Consider the following 18,714-nt stretch of genomic DNA (forward strand, 5'->3'; position numbering starts at 1 on the left):
TTAGAAACTCCTTTTAGGATGTAATGGATACAGAGCAATCCATCTGAAAATACTTGACAGGCAAAGAAGTTACGTCTCCTTTCTACTCTCAAGGACCTTGTGTGTTGTGAAAGGCGACGTAGTACATGAAAGAGTGACAGGTAATTGCAGGCAATAAACTGAAGATGTCACATGAGCGCTAGGCTGTAAGCGTTATAGGAGTCAAGAGAAGGAAAGAATGAGATTTAGCAGGATGATTAAAGAAGGCTTCTTGGAAGCGATGGTATTTAAGCTGGGCCTTCAGTTCCCCTGTCACGGTTTAAGTGTTTTGAATGGGCCAAGCATTGTAGGTATAAAGATGACTAACTAGAAACCAGACTGGAGGGATAGGAGGTCTGCAGTGGGTGGGGGTTCGAATGCCCAAATGCAGAATTCAGACTTTATCCTTTAGGCCAGTGCTGCCCAGCAGAACTTTCTTCAGTGAGAGAAATGTTCTATTCTGCTCTGTCCAATGTGACATTAGCCACATGTGACTGTTGACCACTTGAAAAAGACTAGTGTGACTGAAGAACTGGATTTTTAATTTTAATTAAATTTGCAAAGCACACGTGGTTAGTAGCTACTGTATTGAACAGTGCAGCTTTAGGTAGCATCTGCCAATTTTGTTTTTTTGTTAATGTTTATTTATTTATTTGGTGAGGGGAAGAGAAAAACTCCCAAGCTGGCTCCGTGCTCAGTGCAGAGCCTGATGCAGGGCTCAGTTCCACGACCCTGAGGTCATGACCTGAGCCGAAATGAAGAGCCACCCAGATGCCCTGAATTTTCATTTTTTAACATCGGCCAATTTTTAAGCTGAATAATGATATACCTAAAAGCATAATTTCAGATTGGTTTTGCACAAGGTGAACTAGAGAGAGAAAGAGGTAGGGAAGCCAAGTAGGAGGTGATTATTACAGCTATCCAGGTTTGTGGTAACAGCGATGTGATTCAGGATAGCGGTGGTGGGAATGATAAGAAGGACTGGATTCAGCAACGGTCCTAAGAATTAATAGGACTTGGCCGCTGACCGAGATGGCAGCAGAGTAGTCAAATGGAGTCCTGAGTTTTTAGCCTGAGTGAATATGAGAATGGCGATATCCATTAACAGAAACCGAGGAGCTGCTGGTGAGAGCAAAAAAAAGCCGTTTTTGTTTTTTTCTTTTATGCAGGTCCAGTTTGAAATGAATGTGGGCAGGGCTAATATCAGACATAATGTGAAGCCTAACATGTAATTGAATAGCGTTGTAGCTCCGCAAAGAAGCCAGGAGAAGAGATGCAGATCTGACAGTAACAGAGATGACAGTTGAAAACACGAGAGTAGATGACACCGGAAGGAAGGAAATGCGAGAAGAGTGATAGGGACTGAGTACTAACTAAACTTGTGGACTCTCTCCACCTCTAGAAAAAAGTTGGGACCCAAGCTGAATTCCCACCTGTAGCGTAATCCTTGAGTACACACGGCATACCTTGCAGATACTAATGAAGTGACCTAAAAGATTGAGGGAGATAGGGGCGCCTGGGTGGCTCAGTCGGTTAAGCATCTGACTTCGGCTCAGGTCATGATCTCAGTCTGTGGGTTCGAGTCCCGCATCGGACTCTGTGCTGACAGCTCAGAGCCTGGAGCCTGCTTCAGATTCTGTGTCTCCCTCTCTCTCTCCACCCCTCCCCTGCTCACTCTCTGTCTCTCTCTCAAAATAAAGACATTAAAAAAAAAAAGATTGAGGGAGATGTGTTTTTTATTGACTTGAAAAACAAACTATGATTTAAAATAAACTAGTGAATAGTATGTAACATTAGATCCCTGTGGTTATTGTTGGCCATTTTTTGAAAACCCCTTCCTAATTTGGGGGCAACTGCCCTTTGTGTGAGTGTTGGTGGGAAGCAGAGCCCTGTCCCTTATTACAGAAGCCTTTGTGGGGCCCCCTCTTCCTCCCCATCTGGACGGAGCGGGACATGGAAGCTAGGCCAAGCCAGTGGGAAGTTCCCCCGTGCCCCTATTCGGAATCTTAAGCAATTGTCATCAGTGCAGGGGCAGTGAAGTTAGATTATCAGCCAGTAATGTGTCAGGAGAGAGTGGTGGCCATGGTTTATTCCGTCTAGCTAGCCTCACTTGGTTCCTGCTTGTTTTCTGAGCCTGGTTCTCAAGATTTCTTGTTTTGCTTAAGTTACCTAGAGTGGATTCTGTTGTTAGTACCCAGGAGCTTTGACTTAAACCCCATTTTTTTTGTTTAAGTGAAAAAAAGCTTAGCACATATAAAATTCTGTTTTTGGATACGTTTCTTTAATGGTTTCAGAGGCTACACAGCAAATTGTTGACAGAGCTTTCATCAAGGGCTTGAGATTGGGGAGGGGAGGTGTTGGCATGGGGTAGGAGGAAACATTTCATTTTACCGTAGAAACTTCTGGTTTGTCTGAATTTCACTGCAGTGAACATGTACTCCTTTAGTAATTTAAATTCCTTAAAAAAAAAAACCATAAGAATGAAAAAATTGAAGATAATGCTTTCCTAACCTACTTTGTATTATTGTGAAAGATTGTTGCCAGGAGCAGATGTGATGGGGAATGTGAAAATGGTCTGAAAATTATTAAGTGCTATTCGAATATGGTGAAGTAGAAATAGCGACAGTGAGTCTTTGAGTGTCATTTCACTCTGGAGGGAAAGGCTGTTTTGAGGGGAGTTGATGAAATAAGTGCTAATAAAGTCAGGAATGCGCACATCAATTAATGCTGGACTTGGCAGTAAAAGAGGAATAGAAATTAGTTGGTGAAAGAGGTTTTCCTCAATTTTTTAATTTGGAAAAATTTTAACTCAAAAGTACCAGGAATACCAATATAGCCTCAATCTAGATTCAAGATTTATTAAAATTTGCTACAGCTGTTTTATCTCTCTGCGTTTCTATATAAAATGTGTAGGGTTTGATGTTTCTGGGTTTTGCTAAGCCTGGCTTCAGCTCAGGTCATGATCTTGAGGTTCCTGGGTTTGAGCCCAGCATCAGGCTCTGTGCTGACAGCGCAGAGCCTAGAGCCTGCTTCAGATTCCATGTCTCCCTCTTTCTCTGCCCCTTCCCTGCTTGCATGCTTTCTCTCTCTCTCTGCCTCTCTCTCTCTTGTCTCTCACTCTCAAAAATAAATAAACATTAACAAATTGATTTCTTCAATTCACGAGCTGATCAGTTTATATATTACATTTGCTCGTTATGGCTCAGTCGTGTCTTTTAATCTGCCACATGCCTTTGACCTTTTATCCCCTTGAAATACTGACCTGTGAAAGGCCTATGCCAATTGTCTTGTAAAATGACCTACATTTTGGATTTGTCTGCTTATAGTCTCATGGTAAAACTTTCCTTCTTACTGATTTCAGAGAGCCTTCATCAACGAGGATGGAGCTGGGAGAAGGAAGACTTCTCAGGACCGGGCTGAACGCGCTGCATCAGGCAGTTGACCCAGTTCATGGCCTTGTCTGGACTAACGGGACCCAGGTAGTCCTGACTGGTTTACAGCTTCGCGGTGGAGAGGCCAGGTTTGGGGACTCAGAGGTCGTTGGACAGTTTGAACACGTGTGTGGAGTGTCCTGGGCCCCACGTGGCACAGCGGACGGGCCTGCTCTGCTCGCGGTGCAGCACCAGAAGCATGTCAGTGTGTGGCAGCTGGGTCCCAGCAGTACGGGGACCAACAGACGGCTGATGTCTCAGACCTGTGAGATTAGAGAATCCCTCCCCGTCCTCCCCCAGGGCTGTGTGTGGCATCCAAATGGCACCGTCCTGGCTGTGCTGACTGCGCGGCACGTCTCCATTTTGCACAGTGTTCACTGCGACGGTTCCCGGGTGAAAGCAGACACCGACTCCCAGGGCCCCATTCACTGCGCGTCCTGGACCCAGGATGGCCAGAGGCTGGTGGTGGCAGTAGGCAGCAGCCTGCACTCCTATGTTTGGGACAGTGCTCAGAAGACCCTCCGCAGGTGCCCCTTCCGCCCAGTGTTTGAGGTGGACAGCTCTGTGCGCTCCATCGGAGCCACCGGGGCCTCCCAGGTCGCTGTAGCCACTGAGCTCCCACTAGATAAGATCTGCAGCTTAAATGCATCCGAAACCTTTGAGGTTCCACCTAGCGGCAGAGACCTTTGTCTGTGCACTTTCCCAGTTATTGATGAAGTACCCACTGGGGACAAAGGGACAGTGACTTTCAACACAAATGTTGAAACATCAGTTTCTCCCATTTCTTCCTTTTCACATCCTCTGGACCTAACGCATATGCATTTCAATACGTCAGAATCTGAGGGTAGTTCTCTTATCTGTCTAAGGAAAAAAGACTACTTGACAGGAACTGGCCTGGATTCTTCACATTTGGTCCTCGTGACCTTCGAGAAGGAGGTTACCCAGACCAGAAAAGTCACCATTCCAGGCATTCTGGTTCCTGATCTGATAGCATTTAATCGGAAAGCACAGGTGGTAGCAGTGGCTTCCAATACTCACAATATAATTTTTATCTATTCTGTGATTCCATCGTTTATGCCAAACATCAAGCAGATTCAACTCGAGAGAAGTGAAAGGCCAAAAGGGATGTGTTTCTTGACAGATAAGTTATTATTAATTTTGGTAGGAAGACAAAAATCCACTGATTCAGCATTTCTTCCTTCTTCAAAGACCGATCAGTATATCATTTGTTTGATTGTTAGAGAAGTAACGTTGGAAAAGGAATTGCCAGTAACATCGAGTGAAAACCAGAGTGGATGCTCTACTTTCCGGACTCTGTTAAATAAAACAGACAGAAAAAAGCTAACTGAAAGTCTTTCCCCAGATTTGTGCCACCAAAACAGAAGGCTCTTCACATCTAACAGCCACAGTCCACGTGGAAGGCCTGGAAGAACCCTTATTGAAGAAATCAAGAGCCCTCCAAGCAGTACCCGTGATGACTCCATTGCCCTTGAAACTCTAGATGCTGAGCCCATCAACCGCTCAGGGACCCAGCCCGGGTCCAGCAGCACGCCAGGCCACACCCGCACTCCGGGACCCCCTCACCTGCCTCAAAGCACGGACTCACGGAAGGAAGAGGAAACTTATCGACTGTCGAAGGAAATGGACATTTTGTCTAGGACCCTGACCGAAGTGCAGCGATGTCTTTCTGAACTCGCAGACGCTCTGCCTCATGGGAAGAAGGCCTCTCCTGTGTATCCCCTGTCGCGGGACCTGCCTTATGTGCACGTCACTTACCAGGTAACTTCTCCTTTGAGGAGCTACCCCTGTAGGAAAGCTCCGGTAGCCGGTGGGTACCGCGAGAAGCATCCACCAACGAGGAAGATGGTGTTCTAGCTGAACGTCACTGAACTGGGCATGTCATGTCACAGGCAAGTGAGACCCTCCCTGGACTGGCCGGATGCCAGCCAGACGGGCACACATCCCAGTGTGCACCACGACTGCATCACGTGCATGGTGTAAAATATGAATGATGGTCCTCATTCTGGCAATTGATCTTTAGAAAACAAAATAATTTTTTTTATGTTTTATTTATTTTTTGAGAGAGAGACAGACAGTGAGAGCAGGGGAGGGGCAGAGAAAGAGGGAGAGACAGAATCCTAAGACAGGCTCCAAGCTCTGAGCTAGCTGTCAGCACAGAGCCTCATGTGGGGCTCAGACCCACAAACCGTGAAATCATGACCTGAGCTGAAGACAGACGCTCAACCGACTGAGCCACCCAGACGCCCCAAAAGGATTTTCCTTACTGCGCTATTTCATGGTGGGAGACTTTTCCTTACACACTGCAGAGAAAAAGGTTAGGTTCATTTTTTAAAAATGTAATGCGTATGCAAACCTTACAGGAATGGGATTCTATCTTACCTGTTTTTATCATCAACACTTTCCCCATTGAACTTGGCCCTGCCCCCTGCCGTAACTTCCTTTAACTAACAGCTTAATGTGGCTCCCTCCATATTTGAGTTCATAACTCATATAATCTTACTCCTTTGTATACATAGGTCTGTAAATGCGGGGCTGATGGTTTGTCATTGGTTACAAAACCGGAGTCGGAGGGCGCGCTCTTCATGCTGAGAGCATGGCGCTTGCTTCGGCGGTGCCTTGTTGACAGACACTCACGTTGCCTTTACTTCTTCACTTCTTCAGTCACTCCAAGCAGGGCTCTTGTAGTACTCATATGTGTCTATTTGTATTCCTACTTTTATTTCTGTTGGGTTGGTTCCCAGAAGTGGAAGTGCAAATTTGAAAAGTACGTATACGTTTCTACTTTTAATACAGTTGCCACATTGCCTTTCAGAAATTTTTTACTTACTGCATCATCGTATGCCCATTCTCAACCTATGAGACTTCCTTTTCCCACATCCTCGCCCATCTGATAAGTGGGAAGTGCTTTTCACTTTCATTCATTTGTATTTCCTTTACTGTTAGTGAACTTGCGTATGTCTTTCGTGGTTTTTGGCCAGCTGAATATGAACTGCCTATTGCTCATTTTTTTCCTATTGAGTTATCAGTTTATAAAAGGTTTTTGAGGGCTAGTGGGTGGCTCAGTCAGTTAAGCGTCCGACTTCAGCTCACGTCATGATCTCACAGTTTGTGGGTTTGAGCCCCGCATTGGGCTCTGTGCCCAAAAGCCCAGAGTCTGATGCCTGCTTCAGATTCTGTGTCTCCCGCTCCCTCTCTGTCCCTTCCCCTCTCATGCTCTGTCTCTCTTAAAAATAAATAAACATTAAAAAAAGAGGTTTTTGTATATTATAGAAATTAACATACTTGCATCAGTCTAGATTTTCTTGCATTATTATATTGGTTTTTATATTTAAATTTTTAATCTTTCATTAAATTTTGGTGTGTGGTCCATTTTTATTTTCTGAGAGATAACCAGTTGTGCTAGAAGTATTATTAAAAATCCATCTGTTGGGGCGCCTGGGTGGCTCAGTCAGTTAAGCATCCGACTTCGGCTCAGGTCATGATCTCACAGTTCGTGGGTTTGAGCCCTGCATCAGGTTCTGTGCTGACAGGTAGCTCAGAGTCCGGAGCCTGCTTTGGATTCTGTGTCTCCCTCTCTCTCTGACCCTCCCCTGCTCATGCTGTCTCTCTCTGTGTCTCAAAAATAAAAAATTAAACATTAAAAAAAATTTTTTTAACTCTGTCAATGGGGCACCTGGGTGGCTCAGTCAATTAATCAGCCAACTCTTGCTTTTGGCTCAGGTCATGCATGCCCTTGTGGCTCATGAATGTGAACCCTATGTAAGGCTCTGCGCTCACAATGCAGAACCTGCTTGAGATCCTCTCTCTCCCTCTCTCTCTGTCAAAAATAAATAAATAAACATTTTTTAAAAATCCATCTTTCAGGCATCTGGCTGACTCAGTAGGTGGAGCACGCCAGCTCCTGATCTCAGCGTCCTGAGTTCAAGCCCCACGTTAGCATAGAGCTTAATTTTTAAAAGAATCCATCTTTAATCCCACTGAACTTGATCTACCACATTTGTCATTTATAAACTTATATGTACTGGGACCTAACTCTGGATTCTCTAAACTCTAACAACTAATGCTGATCTCTTTATCTAGAACTTACCAATATCACACTGATTTGATTATAGACTTTTATATCTTCATTTTAAGGTATTTGCAGAGAGTTGGTACCAAAGTCATTGATAAGTAATATGTAAGTTATTATCTAATAATGGTCAAGAGAGGTATTTTAATTATTTTTTCTTTTTATTAAAAAGGTTTTTTTTAATGTTTATTTACTTTTGAGAGAGAGAGAGAGACAGAATGGGAGTGGGAGGGACAGAGAGAGGGAGACACAGAACCCAAGCAGGCTCCAGGCTTTGAGCTGTCAGCACAGAGCCCAATGCAGGTCTCAATTTATTTGTTTGTTTATTTATTTATTTATGTTAGTGTTTATTTTGAGGCAGGGGGTAAGGAGAGAATTCTAAGCAGTGTCTGCGCTGTCAGCACAAAGCAGGCTTGATCTTATAGCCATGAGATCATGACCAGAGCCAAGACTGAGAGTCAGACAGTTAACTGATTGAGCCATCCAGGCGTCCCAGGATATGGGTTTTTAAAAGAATTAAAGAATAGTTTAAGACAGTTAACATTTTTTATTATGAAAAATTGTAAACATAAAGAAAGCCTAAATAACAAAATCCTTTTTATACTATTATCTGGATTTAACGCTTGTTAGCATTTTGCTATAATTGCTTCATTTAAAAAACTTTTTTAATGTTTATTTTTGAGAGAGAGTGACAGAGCATGAGTGGGGGAGAGGGAGAGAGAGAGAGAAGGGGACACAGAATCCGAGGATAGGCTCCAGGCTCTGAGCTAGCTGTCAGCACAGAGCCCGACGCGGGGCTCGGACCCACAAATCATGAGGTCGTGACCTGAGCTGAAGTCAAATGCTTAACTGACTGAGCCACCCAGGCACCCCAATCATTTTTTAAAAATTTTCTTAAAATACTTTAAGTAGGAATGTCATGATATTTAATCCATCACTATTTTGGGATAGAATCCGTATGTTAAATAATGTAGCCAAAATCTCCTTATTTACAACCGGTTTAGTTAGAGTAATAGTAAACAGGATTTGAAAGAAACTCCTTACACATTCTAGTCTTAAGAAATGTTAACTGTGTTGCTTCTGCGGTTTAACAGCTCTTATTTTTATATCGGAAGAAATCTCATTCTGCAGGTCCTGTGGTTGAAAAAAGAGCCGTGCTTCTCTGCAATGGCAAACTGAGGCTCAGCACAGTGCAGCAGACCTTTGGCCTCTCTCTTGTTGAGATGCTCCATGGTAGGTAAAATTCAGAAATGGACTCTACCCCACACCCCCTCCCTCTGCCATCTGTTTTGTAACTTTTCATTGATAATGAACCATTCAGTGATTCACTGGATAACTAGGTATTATTAATTGCTTACTGTATACCCAAGCCTATGGAAAATATGCCTTTAAGGAACTTACACATAGCCTAGCTGGAAGACCTAAATGTACACATGAAAAAACTAGACAAGAGTTACAAAGCAATATATAACAGCTGCAAAGAAATGACATAAAAACCTCATATATACCTGTTACACTAAACATAAAGATCACAGCAGCATTGTGGAATATTCCATAAAGGAGCTGTCATTTCAATATGCAGCAAACGTGTGGCTGTGACGGACATTCCCAAAGGCTAGAGGACTGAGTCGTGCCCGTACCATCAGGTGCATGGGGTGGTTGCTTTTTTATGCCTCATTCTTTTCATGGAAGTCACCACACTGAATGTGGCGTTTGTTTCATCCCCCCTCCCCCCTTATTATGCCAGCATCAGCATTTTTCTGTTTTGACACATGCATCTGTGATATGACTTCATAATTGTCATTTGTCCTGGCTCGGGTTAACATTCCATTCTGGGTGTACCATATCTTACTTTGCCGTATTTTCTTTGACATTTAATTGGTTTCCAATTTTCAGTATCATCAGTTGCACTAACAAAAACCTCTCTGCATATTTTACATGTTGTGTTTGGAAAGTATAGATTTTCAGAAGTGACATTTTAGGGTTAAAGGTGAGGCACAGCGCATCTGAAAGAACCAGAGAAGGTCACGGGCTTGTGTTAGGCTGCTGGGCCTGGGTTACCCCAGAACAAGCCATTCAGGATGGTCTGGACCATTCTAGTCTATCTGTAGTCAGCTCAGCCTCCTTAGCCGTCTAGAGGTCGGTATGCCTCTGAAGAAGAAAGCGTCCTCCAGGGAGTAGCTGCTCCCACCTTCCCATGGTTTCTGGAGAAATCGCTTATGAGCATGTAGATAGGAATACTCCACACACAACCCCTAACACGCGTGCGCCACATACACACTCCTGTGCATAGCACTGGGTGACAAATGCCTAGTCTGGACAGAAATGGATGTCCCCTAGCTAGGCCTAAGTCATCAGTGACCCCGCCCTACGTAGTACTCGGTCCTTCCAGCTTCCTGTACTTTGTACAGTCGTGTGATGATCAGGTTCAATATTATCAGCTACTGGGGTCTTGCCCTCAAAAAAGTATGTGTCTTATTTTTCTTTAAAGACGAAGATGAGATATTCTAAATTACCTATGTGTTTATTTCACTTTGCAGACTCACAGTGGATCCTTCTCTCTGCTGACAGCGAAGACTTCATCCCATTAACTTTCACATCCGCTCAGGAAATAATCATAAGAGACTGCAGCTCAGATGTCTTCAGAGACTCGGTCTCAGAGTCATAATCCCGGTCCTTCTCTTGAAGTCTACAGAGAGCTTAGTGTAGACGCCACCAGCTGTCCTACCCTTTTAGGCAATGTGGCCTGTTACTTTATTTTATTTAGTGTTTATTTATTTTGAGAGAGACAGAGAGAGCGCGAATGAATCCCAGGTAGGCTCTGCTGCTGTCAGCGCACAGCCCAACGCAGGGCCCAAACCCACAAACGGTGAGATCATGACCTGAGCCGAAATCAAGAGTCGGGTCTCAACCGGCAGAGCCACCCCGGTGCCCTGGCCTGACACTTGTTTGCAGAGTTATTTGCTGCGTAGCCTTTCAGATGCGGCCATTACAGACAAGATCTGTTTTCCACCGTGGACTCTCCTCCTCAGCTGGGATTCACACTGAGGCTCCGAGGTGAAGCGCGTCCCAGGGCTGGCTCGGCCACTTCCCCCCGCGTCCCCCGGGGCTGAGGCTCGCTGCTCTGTAGCAGAGCTCCGTCTTTGTTAGAGGGCCCAAAGAGTGGTTGTTTACGTATTCATGACCGTGAGGTTTTGTGAAAGGGCAGAAGTCCCAGAACAAAACAATATCAGGGTGCCATATGGATTGTGTTTTATGGTTTCTCTGGGGCTTTCTGTCTCTTGCCCAAAACCATTAAAGCCATCTTAGAAGCACTTAAAAGATACTTCAGCATTGTTATAGATCATTTCCTTGGCTTATGAGAGCACGAGGTACCGGAGAACATATGCTCCAGCATGTCCTGTTTACCCCGAACCAGCAGGAACCAGCAGAACTCAGAAGAAGACAAAAAATTGACTGACCTCTGTGTGCCCAGGGCGACCTAGAACAGGAAGTCGTTCTGACGGTGGCTGGACCTGCCAGGATTTAAACCTAACTCTCACGCTTCCTTAAAATATTCTGGCTAACTAAGGTCTAGGTGCTCCTAAAAACTAGTCCTAGCAGATTTCAAATGAAATTTCAAGTGCTTTGATCCCTCTGGACCCCACCTGCACACACGCGTGTGTCAAGAGTGCAATGCCGAGCGCAGGGGAGGTCAGAGGTGTGATTCTGTGCTGTCGCTCCTCCTGATTTTCTCCCTGAAATGCTTCCCCCACCCCCACGCCCAGTTTGGGGATCATAAAAATGTCCTGTTTTTCTCCCAGTGGTCCGCTCCCTTAGTTAAAATGTCACTTTAATTTTGATGTTTTCTTTTCCCTCCTTTCAAGTCTAAGACCAGCATAGAGTCTGTGAGAGAAGGTAGTTCAGAAAGTTGGAAATTTCACTGAATCTAATAAGCACCAGCTTATTAGCATCACGGGCTCAAGCGCCAACTAAGTAAAGTGGAACGAGCCCTGATCGCAACCTCAGATAGACACACCACTTCTCCCTCAGAATCATAAATTTCAGTGACGGCGGCACGACCGACTGACGGGCGTGTGGCGAGTCAGGGCACATCTGCAGATAAATTGTTTCAGCCATAGAGGTTCCATTAGCACATAAGCATTCCCTACCCTCTCCCCCCCGCACCCCCCTCCGCCGCCTTTCCTTTAAAATTATCTGGAAGGAAAGATTTTGTGCCCTTGGGGACGTCTGTCTGTTTCCATTTATGAAGACGGAGCCAGGATAGGAAGGAAGCGAGGGCCCATTTTGTGGTCCAAACGCATTAGGCAGCTGCTGGGATAATGGAAGCGGAGGCCGGTGGGCTGTGATCAGCTGCCTGAGAGCAGTGGCCGGGGACACTGAGGCCCAGCCCCGTGTGCGAGCAAGTGTCCACGTGGGGTGGGAGCACGCCGTTACGAAGCCTGAAGAGGGGGCCCGGGGACCCTGCGGTGAGATCAGTGTGGGTGCCTCAAAGTGTGTGTTACAACCACCCTTGCCCTGGTCAGAGTCCTGGAATGAGTCAGTAAAGCCACTCTTGGCCGTGGTGGCTGTTGTGAACGTTTTGATGGTATTTTCTTTGTGATTATTGCCAGCATAACGAAACGTTCTTGAGTTTTTGTTTGTGAATGTTGTCGCTGTATTTCTTCGGGAGGACAGTCTGACATATAAATTCGTTACCTCCTTACCACAAATCTGATTCCATGACGAAAGACATTTCCTCGGCCTCTGCTATTATTATAGTCACTGGAACAACAAGACAACACAGTACTCGCTGGCTATGGAAACGGAGGGAAGAGCTGTCTCTTTTAATTATTATTCAGTGTTACGTTGAGAATATTTTGCATAAGGAAAGACATCATTTACAAATCCCATTGGGTGCCCAATTTTTTGTAAATTATGTACAGGTATTTATTATGTGTTACACCCAATAGATGTGAAGTATAGGAAGGCTTAATAATAAGATGAACCACCTACTACCTAATGTAAGAACCAGAACATGACTAGAAGCCATCTGGATCCTTACCCATAGAGGTGGAGGTATGGACAATCTCTTGATCGTCGTAATTACCATTTCCTCATTCCTTGTCTTTTTTAGCACAACCACACACACACACATTGGACTAAATATAGTGTTTGTTTTCCCTTGTTTTGGAGCTTTATACAACAGTATTATATTATATATGTTCTGCAACTTTTTCACATTTATTTCTTTAATCCACATCCTGTTGGGTACTTGAAGGGAATCTTCTGTCGCTTTCCCGAGTTTTCTCTCTGTGTAGCTCACTCCTCTCCAATATTCTGCGCTGCAGATTCCAGCCACTTTGGTCGCCCCGAGCTCACCTCCGCTCAGAGTCCTCTGGGCTCCAAATGGCACTCTTCACAGTCCTCTGGGAACCCTCGCGGCGGCAAGCTGAGGCAGTCCTAGCGCTCGCCTCACTTGTTTCCCCTCTCTCCGAGTCCTTCACGGTCTCGTGCCCAGTGTCCTGAGAACGTACGTCATATATGCTCTCCAGTTGTCTTTTAGTCGCTTCAGCTGAGAGGCTAGATCTGGTCTCCACTACTCCACGATGGCCAAGAGCAAAAGTCTTTCCACATCGTGCTCATCTATTTCTAGGTGTTTTATATTATTTTGTTGCTGCTGTTTAAAAATTATGTTTTATTGAGGCGCCTGGGTGGCTCAGTCAGTCAAGCGTCAGTCAGGTCACAATCTCACGATTTGTGGGTTCGAGCCCCAGTTCGGGCTCTGTGCTGGCAACTCAGAGCAGGGAGCCTGCTTCAGATTGTGTGTCTCCCTCTTTCTCTGACCCTCCCCTGCTCACACTGTCTCTCTCTGTCTCTCAAAAATAAATAAAATAAATTTTAAAAATTATGTTTTATAACTGTTGCTGGCATTATAAAAATGTAATTTTGTTAATTTTATGTCCAGCTACCTTGCTGTACTATCATATTCTAATAATGTATCTGTAGGTCTTTTTGGGGTTTCTAAGTAGGTAATCATATCATTTACAAATAATGACAATTTTGTTTCTTTGTTTCTATTCTCACTGCACCAGCTAGCTCCCCTGAGGAAGTGTTGGATAGAATCAGTGATAGTGACTAGTCCTTCCCTTATTCCTGATTTTAAAGGGACTATTTCACCATTAACATTCTCCCATTAGGTGACATATTTTACCATTTAGAATGTTTGCGAGGGGCGCGTGACTCAGTTGGTTAAGTGTCCGACTTCAGCTCAGGTTGTGGTCTCACTGTTAGTGATTCAAGCCCTGCATCAGGCCCTGAGCCTGGGGCCTGCTTCGGATTCTGTGTCTCCCTCTCTCTCCTCCCCTCCCCTGCTCATGCTCATGCTCTTTCAAAAATAAAACAAAACAAAACAAAAAGGAAAAGAATGTTTGCTTTAGGTTTTTGGTAGATAGCCTTACTCAAATTTAAAAATCTCTACTTGTAGTGCTTGGGTGGCTCAGTAGGTTAAGCATCTGACTCGATTTCGGCTCAGGTCATGATCTAATGGTTTGTGAGTTCAAGCCCTGCCTGCGTCAAGCTCTGTGGTGGCAGGGGAGACCCTGCTTGGGAATCTCTGTCTCCCCCTGTCTCTGCACCCTCTCCCCCTGCGCTGGCCTGCATGTGTGGGCTCTGTCTCTCAAAATAAATAATCAAAACTTAAAAAAATTTTTTCCTTTTCTTCTTGGTTTGCTGAGTACATTTATCATGAACAAGTATTAGCTTTTTATCAAATGATTCTGTATCTATTGTGATCACAATGTTTTCCTCTAATCTGTTACTGTGGTTTCACTTGACAGAGTTTTCTTTTCTTTCCCCCCCCCTTTTTTTTTTTAACGTTTGTTCTTGAGAGACAGAGAGAGAGGGAGACACAGAATCTGAAGCAGGCTTCAGGCTCCACGCTGACCGCACAGAGCCCAATGCAAGGCTCAAACCCACAAACCAGGAGATCATGACTGGAGCCAAAGTTGACGCTTAACTGACTGAGCCACCCAGGCGCCCCTCAGTTTACTAGGATTTTGTTTCAGATTCTTGCTTCTATGTTCTGTGCTCTTTTAATCTTCTAAGATTAGCCTGTGAATTTCCTTTCATTTTTACTTTGCCTGGTTTTGGAATCAAACTTCTTCTAACCTGATGTAATGAGTTGTAGAATTTGCCCTTTTCCTATTCCCTGGAAATTTTTATAAGCTATGAAATGATCCTTGATAAAAAGTCTGATAGCACTTGATAAAATCATTTGGCTCTTGGGAGGGGGGAGCTTTATAATATGTATCTCATTTCTTGAATATGAGATCATTTAGGATTTTTGTTGTTTACACTCACACACATACACACTAAGTTCTGTTACAATGCTTGTTTTGAAAACACAAATTTGTTCCAACACAATTGGTATGCCAAGGAACAATTTGAGCATAACCTCAATTTCCTGACTTAAGCACCAGCTTTGTCCTTAAGAAACACTAGGTGAACACAGAAGACGACCCAGCTGAACAAAGTGCTATAGGAATACGTAACCGAACACACAGACACACCTTGAACATCTCACAAGCAGCTGTGCCGTTCACCGTGTGTGTTGAGCCAAACCCATGTCTGGGGCTACAACTTTCTGTCCAACTTCAGATACCTTGTACCGTCTGCTAACAACCAGAAGCTGCAGCCCTTCCCCCCCCCCCCGCCTCCCCCACACTCCGTGTGCACAGGAAGGGCGCCGTGGTGTGAATGGGGAAGAAAGAAAACTAAGAAGACACCAAGTTTTTGGTTTGGGTGACCTGATAGATGCTGACACAATTTACCAAAAATGCAGGAGACTGAACAAGCGTGGGGAGGGGATGAGTTCCACCTCAGAGGATACTTCAACTGCCTGAAGAACACTCAGGTGGGCTCCTGAAGTCAGCGACGCCCAGGGGCAGGAACAGAGCGGTGTAAAGGGGACAGTGATTGAGGGGCGCCTGGGCGGCTCAGTCAGCTAAGCCTGATCTCACGGTCCCAACATCAAGCCCCACGTAGGGCTCAGCACTGGGTGTGGAGCCTGCTTAAGATTCTCTCTCTTCCTCTGCCAGCTGTTCCCTCCCCTGCTTATGTGCGCGAGCCCTCTCTCTCTCTCTCTCTCTCTCTCTCTCTCTCTCTCTCTCTCTCTCTCTCTCTCTCTCCTCTCTCTCAAATAATAAATAAAAATAAAGGTGATAGTGAATGAGATCACACGGCCCTGGGAAGCCTGAGGCACCTACAGAGCATCAAAGGAAGAAGCAGCAAAGGAAAAGACAGGAAGCGAATGGCCAGAGATGGTGGAGGGTAACGGGAAGGTCCATCATGTAAGGCAAGGGAGGAGGGAGTTTTGAAATTGAGTGGTCAGCATGTAATGGCTACCAGTCATTGATGGTTTCCCCGGTCAGATGCTATCTCACACTTAGTCCTCACGGCCATCCTGAGGTGTAGGTAATGGCGAACACATTCCTTTCAAAAAGGAAACAGGCTCAGGTTTGTTACACAAGTTGATTAGTCACGTAAACAATACAAACTCCCATTTCCTTTTCTCGATGCTGGAGTTGACCCTGGCGAGCTACATGGCCTCAGTAGGAAGGCAGAGCCAGGTTTAAGAAGTTGAGGAGGGAATGGCAGATGAGGACAGGGAGACAACACTATGGTGACAGGGGGGTGGGGGAGAGAGCGAAGCAGATTTTTGGACAGGCGGAAGCTATGGGAACAAGGTGATTTTTGTTTCAGGATGAGGCTGATAGGATCATTCACTTGTTCATCCAGCAGCCATTTACGCATATTAAACATTTACTTCTGGGCACTGAGGATCTAACAGGAGGAGCCAAGGTCCCTGTCCTCGTGAAGTTTCCATTTTAGTGGGCATGGCCCGCAATAAGCAAGCACTTGATAAATACATAATTGTGCATAAAGGTAGGTTCTACTCAGCACAGGCAAAGCAGGTAGGGCTTAGACAGTCACTGGGGGAGAGCAGGGGCCCAGGAGAGGTCTCTCCATCCAGGAAGTGACATTTGAGCAGCCCCGTGGTCTTGTGGGTCTTGAGCAAGTGAATGCCATGATCTCTTGGAAAAAGGTAGCAGAGAGGGAAGGGGCGAGGAAGATGCCTGTTTCTCGTCAGCAGCAGGCCCAGGGCCGGGCCTTGGTGGTGAGGAGATCTCCTCTTCCTCTGAGCCCCGAGGACTGGCTCTCAGGGCAGGTGTCAGGAGAGGGACGGGCACCCGAGAGGAGGCCCTGTGGACAAATGAGGCAAAGGATCCAGAGTAGGACTAAGGGGTGGAATCAGGAAGAGTAATTCCTGATGAGCGCGGATGATACCGCGCGTCAGAGCGTAGGGTCCGAGGTGGGGGTGCTGGCCTCGGTTTCAGAGGAGGAGCGGCCCTCGTGGCACCAATGTCCAGACATCGGCTGTTCCTCCAACAAAGGTTTCCAGCACCGGCTGTCTCCACAAACCTTAGAGTCAGGCCCACTTAGCTTCAAGGCCATTTTTGCTACCAAATGACCTCAGGCAAGTTACTTAATCTCTCTCAGCCTGTTTCCTCATCTGAAAACGAGGATAATAGTATCCACCTTGTAACGCTGCCGTGAGAGAGAAATGGAATATGGTATGGGCAGCCCCCGGTCACCTCCTGTCTCAGATCTAACCCCTGACCCCAGAGGTGGCCCCCCGCAGCTGTATTTGGACAGTACACTTCTTGAGACTGCACTCCTGGGAAACAGGTAACATAGAATTGGGTACAAGCTTCTGATCCGACCTGCATTGCCCACCTTCCCAAAGCACAGCATGGTCATGGCAGAAACTTCACCTTGCCTTCTGTCTTAGCAGGTACTGTTCCCCACAGCCAGTGATTTTCCATTGTTGAGAAACTGGTGTGTGCATGTGTGTGTGCGTGTGTGTGTGTGTGTGTGTGTGTGTGTGTGTGTCCATGCACAGCCGGGGTGAGCAGAGCTTCCTGGCAGCCCCTTCATTAGCCAGATGGACAACGAGGAGAAGGTGAACCGAGCTCTTTCCCTGATGCCCAGTGACCTCAGGGATCACATACCCCTGTCAGTGTCACAAGCAAGGGCAGAAATCCAGGCATCACAGAGACCAGGTCACACTGTGTCCTCTCACATTGAGCTCAGGTTCCTTCTCGGGCTACAGCGTTTGTGGAGGAAGCAACGCGTTTCATGCTCAGAGGGGCATCCGTCCCGAGCGTGAGTCTGGACTCCAGCCGTGTCAGGAGGGGATCTGGAAACTAAGAGGCAGCCAGAGCTCCAACGAGAAAGTGGAAGGGGGCCAACCCTGGGCGGGGGGCTCGGGAAAGATGACCCCATGGAGGGGACAGAGCAGGGGACTGGAGAGAAATGCAGGGGCAAGTCTGCACCTCTGGGTCACCTCTTCAGGTGTCTGGGCTTTTCTAGGAGGGGCTGGGGTGTCAGAGCCCCCACAGGTTCCCCGTCACCTCTGCAGGCCCCAACCCACAAAAGCCACAGTGGCCTGCTGCCCTGGCTACTCTAGAGTCTCAACTTAAAAAAATTTTTTTAAAGGATGCCTGGGTGGCTCAGTCGGTTAAGCGTCCAGCTTCAGCTCAGGTCATGATCTCACAGTTCATGGGTTCAAGCCCGGTGTCAGGCTCTGTGCTAACAGCTAGCTCAGAGCCTGGAGGCTGCTTCAGATTCTGTATCTCCTTCTCTCTCTGACCCTCCCCTGCTCACGCTGTCTCTCTCTCTGTCTCTCAAAAATAAAATAAAAAACATAAAATTAAAAAAAAAATTTTTTAATGTTTTTATTTTTAGAGAGAGACAGAGTGTGAGCGGGGGAGGGGCAGAGAGAGAAGGAGACAAAATCCAAAGCAGGCTCAAAGTCCAAGGTGTCAGCGTGGAGCCCCACATGGGGCTTGAACTCACAGACCACAAGATCGCGACCTCAGCTGAAGATAGATGTCCTACCAACTGAGCCACCCAGGGGTCCCTGGAGTTTCAACTTCTGATCTCTTCCAAAGCAAAGAAGGAACCCACCTCCCACGTGGCATCTCCCGCCTGAGGAAATGCAGAATCAGGGATACAGGGCTGAGGACACATAGCCAGGGGCAGTGATGTCACACACCCTCCCCCTGCCCTCCTCGGGCAGTGGTTTCCCAGGAGGTGGGATGAGAGGGCTGGCCGCAGTCATATTCTACAGAA

The 18,714-nt window shown here is 46.1% G+C and overlaps 1 protein-coding gene across 3 annotated transcripts in view; it reads left to right on the plus strand.

The window, feature by feature from the left end:
- WDCP (WD repeat and coiled coil containing) overlaps window positions 1-10,353 on the plus strand; it is a 12,081-nt gene extending 1,728 nt beyond the window's left edge. The window contains exons 2-4 of one of the 3 annotated variants that reach the window (XR_003907422.1): window positions 3,380-5,228; window positions 8,671-8,772; window positions 10,080-10,168. Coding sequence is in view for 2 of the 3 variants with exons in the window: in XM_029936344.1 (XP_029792204.1) it covers window positions 3,380-5,228; window positions 8,634-8,772; window positions 10,080-10,207 (2,116 nt within the window). In the remaining variant the exon portion in view is untranslated. Of the gene's footprint in view, window positions 1-3,379; window positions 5,229-8,633; window positions 8,773-10,079 lie in introns of all 3 variants that reach the window. The other 2 variants (XM_029936344.1, XM_029936345.1) reach the window with 2 other exon arrangements.
- The last annotated feature ends 8,361 nt before the right edge of the window (window positions 10,354-18,714 follow it).

This window comes from Suricata suricatta, chromosome 4 (assembly GCF_006229205.1).
Source record: "Suricata suricatta isolate VVHF042 chromosome 4, meerkat_22Aug2017_6uvM2_HiC, whole genome shotgun sequence".
In the NCBI taxonomy this organism is placed as follows: Eukaryota; Metazoa; Chordata; class Mammalia; order Carnivora; family Herpestidae; genus Suricata; species Suricata suricatta.